At 39.6% G+C, this 7124-nt stretch overlaps 1 protein-coding gene across 3 annotated transcripts in view; it reads left to right on the forward strand.

The window, feature by feature from the left end:
• zgc:154058 (Transmembrane protein 150A-like) overlaps positions 1-6485 on the forward strand; it is a 31002-nt gene extending 24517 nt beyond the window's left edge. For 2 of the 3 annotated variants that reach the window (XM_044373168.1, XM_044373170.1), the window contains exons 7-8: positions 2118-2295; positions 3018-5955. In XM_044373168.1, the coding sequence (XP_044229103.1) occupies positions 2118-2295; positions 3018-3280 (441 nt within the window). In that variant the 3' untranslated portion in view covers positions 3281-5955. Of the gene's footprint in view, positions 1-2117; positions 2296-3017; positions 5956-6047 lie in introns of those variants that run through there. The other variant, XM_044373169.1, reaches the window with a different exon arrangement.
• The last annotated feature ends 639 nt before the right edge of the window (positions 6486-7124 follow it).

Consider the following 7124-nt stretch of genomic DNA (forward strand, 5'->3'; position numbering starts at 1 on the left):
ACAGTAGTAAAAATGCCCATCACAATTTCACAAGATCGATTATTTTGCCTGAACAAGAATTAAAAACTCAAAGATATTTAGTTTATTTATATATCAGACAAAGAAAAGCAGCAGTTTCCTCACAACTGAGAAGCTGGAACTAGGTAATGTTTGGCGTTTTTGCTTTGAAAAATTACTTAAAGGTCCGGTGTGTAGAATTTAGTGGCATCTAGCGGTGAGGTTGCAGATTGCAACCAACTGATTAACCCTCCCCTCATCCTCCCTGTCAAGCGTGTAGAAGATCCTACAGTGGCTGCAAAACTCAAGAAAAACAAGTGCAGTGCAACATGGCGGCCTCCGTGGAAGAGGACCTGCTCCCTATGTAGATATAAAGGGCTCATTCTAAGCTAATGAAAAAACAATGATTCTTATGTTCAGGTGATCATACACTTATTAAAATATACTTATGAATATTATATTCCATTTCTGCCAAGTCTGTTCTGCTAGATGCCACTAAATTCTACACACTGGACCTTTAAAGACCCCAAAAGACATGTTTTATGATATATAGAAATACTGATAATTTGTATCTTAATATGTTTACTCTATGAAAAAATATTCAGCCACCTTGTTAAAATCCGTATTTTTCATTTCAAAAATTGCACAACACAAGATGTCTCCTACCTCACTGAAAAACACTGAAAAATTTTTCCGTGTATGTGCACTGGAGGCTTCAAATTTCCATATTACACTTGTGTAAGTCGCCTATTGAACCATGCTTGGCTCCGAACTAGTTGTGATGTCACAAACCGTGCTGGTAGATAGAGAAACTTTCTTTCTTCAGCAGATGAATGTGAAAACACAATCTGAACATACGTCATTCTGTACAGTGAAGGTCAAGCATCCAAGTGAAGTACCTATAAGAAAAACACATTTTTGAATGGAAGGGGACTTTAAATGATGAATGGATTATCAAAATAGTTTCAGTTTGTATAGGTTGTGGATCGACTTATCGATTAATTGACTAATCGTTTCAGCTGTAGTAGATACAACATCAGTTAATACAAGAAGGTGTGAGGAGAGCGGAGCATATGGTTGTTGTTTGTGTGTGTGTGTTTTTCCATTACTAAGTATAGTGAGTAACAGATTGGCAGTAGTACAACACTCAGCCCCCCACGGTGCCAGTTTCACAGTTACAGTAGATGGAGAGTAGAAAAAAACAGGATTTCGTAATAGCCACTTTACTATGGATTGTACCAGACTAGAAATAGATTTTCCACTGTGAAAAAAAAAGACTGCTTGTTGAACAAAAGACTACTGGAAAAATGTGTAAGGCCTAGCTGGGATTTCTCTTCCAACTTTACCTCCAGTTCTGGAGATGTCACAGGCTGATCTAAAGAAAAAAAAAAATACTCATATGACTGCGTGCGCTTTCATATTGAAATGTGTCTAAATCTTACTTCAAGGATTAGCCTACTGCACAAGAATGTTCAGTATGTTCTAGCTGGGTCAATGGACAAATGGCTTAGAAGCCAAACCAAAACTAAATAACTTCTAGGCAGTTGCTCTAATGATCCCGCAGAATTAGGCAGAGCAGAGGGACACTGTTATCACAAACACAAGGCTTTAACCATTAAAATCTGCCAAGAAAAGCAGTTTTTTGTCATCTATCTAAATGAGACTAGTCCATGGAGATGTGTTTCTAGCTTTGGGTAATGCGCCATTGAATCTCTTATCTGTTGTGATCAGTACATCAGAGCTGTGTGTGTGTGTGTGTGTGTATCCTGCAGTGGGAGCCGTGGTCACATGCTCTCAGCAGCTCTTTTGTGTATTGTTTCTTATTGTGCTTGTGACCAGCAGGGAAAAGGAGGCGCTCTGTTGTGTTGCTGCTCTGTCATTTCCTACATATCACCCTCTAATTCTCTCTCTGGCTACTTAAGACGATGCTTCAAACAAAGTATTACAGAACAATGAATAATCTGACCCAGCAGCTTGATGCAAAAGCTTTCTGATGTTGCCTCACTGTTCCCACGTGGTGTTGTCTTTTTCAATAAGTGTTTCTGTCAGCTGTCAAACTGCTGAACCTCTCTCTCTCTCTCTCTCACCCTCTCCTCCCGTCTCCTTTCTTCATATGACAGGTGGATAATGCCAAAGTTCTCCACTATGTCGGAGCAGGCATTGCCTTCCCCACCAGTATGCTGTTTGTGTGCCTGCAGTCGGCTCTGACTTACCGGTTGGCCAAGACCCAGGGGGAATACAACGTGGCCCACCTCCGGCTCTGCATGACCCTGCTGGCCTTCGTAGCCTTGGTGCTCAGTATCCTCTTCAGCCACTAACAGATGGCAGCCTCTGAGGCTGTCAAGTGCTTCGGAGTAGTGTGCAGCGCTGCCAGCCTGATTATCATAGCAACTGTTTCCCTCCTGTATCCAAAAGTAGGAGGGGATGTTTCATGCTGCAGGCTCTTCTTTGTATCGCTTCACATGAGAAAAGATATGATAAAATGTCTTAGAGCAAGTTATTTTAGACATGTATACAGTACATCTTTTATATCTGTCAGGCTTTTTACAACACAAAGCTCCATCTAAAGCAAATTTAAAGGGGACATATTATGCTTTTTGTGATTTTCTGTTATTTTTATACTGTTATGATGTTGGATGTCTTTGTTAAACATAGTCAAGGTATGTCAGGGCTCCAGCCTGCTCTGAACAAACATGTACGGATGTATCTAAGAAGTTTCCTTTTTGAGTAAAGAACGAGAAAAAGAAATTAAATCCTACTTCTAATGTTTGTTTACGTAGTTTCCAGGAGCTAACCATAGTGGGCTCATCGGGAGGTCAGCCTTAAAGAGACAAGAGCTATGATGGCCTGTTTCAGTCAGAGGCTGGACTGAGGGGCTGCATAAAGGGCCAGTGTAAGATAAATAACTGTAAATCATGCAAAGATATACCAGTAGAGCCACAGAATATAAATACAGACCTGGAATGAGCATGTTTGAGGCATGAGGTTGTTGTCGTTATTGTCCTTAACCTCGTTTTCAGGTGGTGTGTTTTTCTGTCAGGAGAGCTTCGTCCTGCAACATGCGTCAGCCATCTTCGAATGGGTGTTCTGCGTCATCATCATGCTGTTCTACGGGACATTTGCCTTCGAGTTTGCCGGCATGTCAGGAGACACCATGGTGGTGCTGGCCAGAGGAGGATCACTGGGACCTGCTGGGAGAGAACACAAGGTGGACGCACTGGGAGGTCCCAGTCCACACTCACAGCCACATCCACACCAACCTGAAAACCTGTCCATATTGTAGCCTGCTGGCACATCTAGAGGCCACACAGTTGGCTCGTATAATCCTCTCAAACTCTGGTTATCGAATGAGTTTAATTATTCATTTCCAGCCACACTTGTCTGAAGCTTTGAAATGAACCAGGCCAGTGCAGCAGCTGTTCAAGGCAGAGTGGATGCTACTATTTCAACCCCAGGGGGTGTAGATCTGCTGCCACAGCGGAGAGCTCAGCTTGTATTGTACTTACATCAAAGCTTTGCGTCTCTAAAGAACTTTGTTTGCATTTTGCACATTGCACAAGTGTGAAACCAAATTTTCTACCCACTCAGTCCTGCCTACACTGACTAGCTGAGGAGTGTTTTGTCAATCAGATCAAGAAAATGTACCGATCCCCTTATCAGCTGAGATCCTGTAACCTGTCTCAGTGAGTGGCCTTGGAGCATTTCTTCTTCAGGTGACGCTTTCATTGTATGAGTGAGCTTGTGGTAAAGGAGTGAAGGCTGCTGGACGGCCAAGCTGACAGTATTAGAGACAAAGAAAAACAGAGAGAGAAGATGTATGAGTGTTACAGTGGGAGCAAGGTCAGACCTGAGGCTTGTTTAACCACAAGAGAATAGACAAATGCAAGTCTGTTACATAGGAGAGTATAAAAATGTTTTAGACTATCCCGGAGATGGAACAGGGCAGCGGCTACACTTTGCAATGATTTAAACCTGCATCAAGCAATATTTTTGATATAAACAAAGCAAATAACTACTCTGCAGAGATTTTAGCAGCTTTTAGCTGATTGGTTTAGTCATTTAGTTTGCAAATAGCTTCTAGCAAACTCATTGCTCAAGCTGACTGTATGCTACCGTCCAGCCAAAGTTACAGAGTGGACCGTAAAGAAAGTCGACCATCTAGCCAGCTGAAGACCCAAATATTTTTCTCAGGAGTTGGTAGACCAAACCCAAGCTAAAAAGAAAGTGAATCTTAAGATGATAATGATGTTTAAGTAAGCAGACAAAGCAACTTGTGTTTTCTGTCACTGTTTTGTGGTCAAAAATCCCTTAATGCAGCTTTAAAATATGCACCATCAACAACTTTATGTTTGAACAGCTCGTTTCCTTCCACATATGCAAGCAAACACTATTTTTAAAGTATCCATTCATGTACCTGTGGGACCCGCACAGAGTGCATAATTTCATGTCTGGATGCTTCACTTTATGTGCCGTATCATTATTAAAACATAAAGTAGACACTATGCCTAATGCATTGAAAACCTTATGCTGATAGTCTGAAAAAAACATCTCCTAAATACACTATATACTACACTATATCGACCTTAAACCTCAAACTGTTTTTTTTTTCATCTTCCTCTCTGCCAAAGAATATGAAAGAGAGATGACACAGTGTCCAGAGGCCAAATGCGTACCAGCTAATTCAAGCCAGAGCACTGAGCTTATTGAGTTTAGTGACGAGGCATCACGTGTTTTCAGGTCCTATGGACGGAGCTCTGCATCTCATTATACCCCAGCAAGGAGTCTCTTATTGCTTCACCTACTATCTTTTTCTCTGAATCTCACAACTTTCCATAGTTAGAGTTTTTCAGCGTGTCTTACTGTTTAAGCAGGACAAAGGGAAAAGGAAGCATGTGCAATGCAAGCAATAACTGAGATGCACTGTCTTTCCTCCATGTTACTGTAAAGTATGTGCCAAATATCAGATTGCCTGCGGCATTGGTGCTAAAACACAAATGGCCTTATCGTGCCCTGCCCTTATCCTGTGAGTGCAAAGAAAACCAGAGTAGATATTTACATATAGATTCAAAATTAAAAATATACTCCCTGTTAATACCTACACTGCCAGTCAAAGGTTTTAGAACAAGTCCATTTTTCCAGCTTTTATTAAAATTGACATCATTTAATGTCTCAATGTACACAGAAATTAAAGAGAGATTAAAAAATATATATTTTTTAACTCATCAAATTATCCACCTTTAGCAGATATAACAGCCGAACATAAATATTGTTTGGAAAGTTGGGGAAGCTCTAAAACTTTTGACCGGTCGTGTACACCGACTTGATATTTTGATATGTGAGGATTGATTGTCAGTATGGTGTAGCCGGTTTAGCCTCATGGTTGGGTATTTATTTTTCTTTCAGTGTCCCTCTTTTCAAATGTTGATTGTATTCATTTACTTTCTCTGACGTTCTGTGCTGTGTTGTAATACGGAGTTGTGCCAGAATCACTGTTTATATTTTTAGGAGATCTGTAACCTCTCAGTGTAATATTAACATACTCTGAGCTCTCTGGTCTAAAAAACCAGAGCAAGCGGAGGGTTTACAACTGAAAATATCACTTCCTCATACCGCAACTGGCCACATGTTGAGCAGAGGTTTTTTTGTAAGTGCCAGTATTTTGGGTGGTTTAGTTGCTCAACAGGCCTTTTTTTTTTTTTTTCAAACACAGTTTTTACAATCTGTTGCAGAAGGACTGAAATGTAGTTTTTCACTCTCAGACTGAATGTATAATTACACTCAACAAGACTGAACTGGAAAAGCTTGTGCATGCTGCTCTGTGGAATGAGCTGGAGGCTTGAACCAGCCACACCACTGATCGCTTACTTCTCTCTACTGGTCAAACTGCTTACTGCATATGAATTTTTTTTTTTGCTGGAATCTAATGTTATAATTCAGTATAGCAGGTCAGCTCTTGTTCTCAACTTATATAAAAAAATGTTATATCTGCTGCCAAGTAGTCAGCTACAGGTTTTAGGCTCAATTTGTTTTTGTTTTATTTTCAAATTTAGATGGATGCCCTCTACTAAGAAGGTGGAGCTACTGTAGTGACCAGTAAAGAAGATCAGTTGAACTCCAGCCTTTGCTTCATGTAAAACTTAACCTCTTGGACTGTTCACTATTTTTACAGTATGCATTGTTCTAACAAATCACAGTTCAGATACGTTCTGAGATGCATTTTTAAATGTTAAACCAAATTTTGGTGCTGCTCATGTTGAGACACATTTTGCCATTACACATTTACTAAAAGTGTTTAATTTCACATAATGGATTATGCAGGTTAGGAATCTATGCGTAACATCGCAGATTCCTGTCGTGCCATCAGAACACTACAAAAAAAATGATTTTAAGTATTTGTGTTTCTTTTGAGAAACTTGCCTTCAAACCTGCCTGCCTAGCCTCCTCCTCAATTTATTTCTACTTTCTGTCCTTTTTTTTTTTTTTCTCGTTTACTGATCTGTCTGTGATCTTTGCACTCAGGAAAATGTTACAACACCAGCTGCATTGTTTAATTCAAAGCAGAATGAACTGTTTGCTTTTGCCCTCTGTCATCTTTGTTTCGATGGAATTCATTTCTTGTCGAGGATTCGTCGTGTATATTTGTTTTTGTGTAGTATAGATGCAACTGCTTTTTTTTTTTTACAGTTGTAGGATGTGTTGATGGTTAGTCATATTATAATAGATTATTTTTGTTAATCAAGACTATGTAAAGCTTAAAAATAAACATTCCTGTATAGTTAGCTTGTGAGAATGCTTCTGCTCCTCACACACACACGTGGTTAAATATCTGCAAAGCAAAACAAGCTTCCTCAATCAGTCAGTAGATAATTGGTGAGAGCATTCTGACAAACTAACTAGCGCCTGTAAACCTCACAGAAATTTGTTGCGTGTACTCTCAGTTGAAATGCAAAATGCTCCCCATGTGCCTTATGTATTATTTTGATAATGAAAACCAAAGAGGTTTAGGTTGTAAATTCTATTTTGATGAAAAGTCATATGATTGTATATATATGCCTTAATGTTCAACAAATAAAAAATGTTAAAAAAGCAAACGTTTTGAACTTGCTGTGAAAAGAGCCAGACAACAA

Source organism: Thunnus albacares, chromosome 14 (genome assembly GCF_914725855.1).
Source record: "Thunnus albacares chromosome 14, fThuAlb1.1, whole genome shotgun sequence".
Taxonomy (NCBI): Eukaryota; Metazoa; Chordata; class Actinopteri; order Scombriformes; family Scombridae; genus Thunnus; species Thunnus albacares.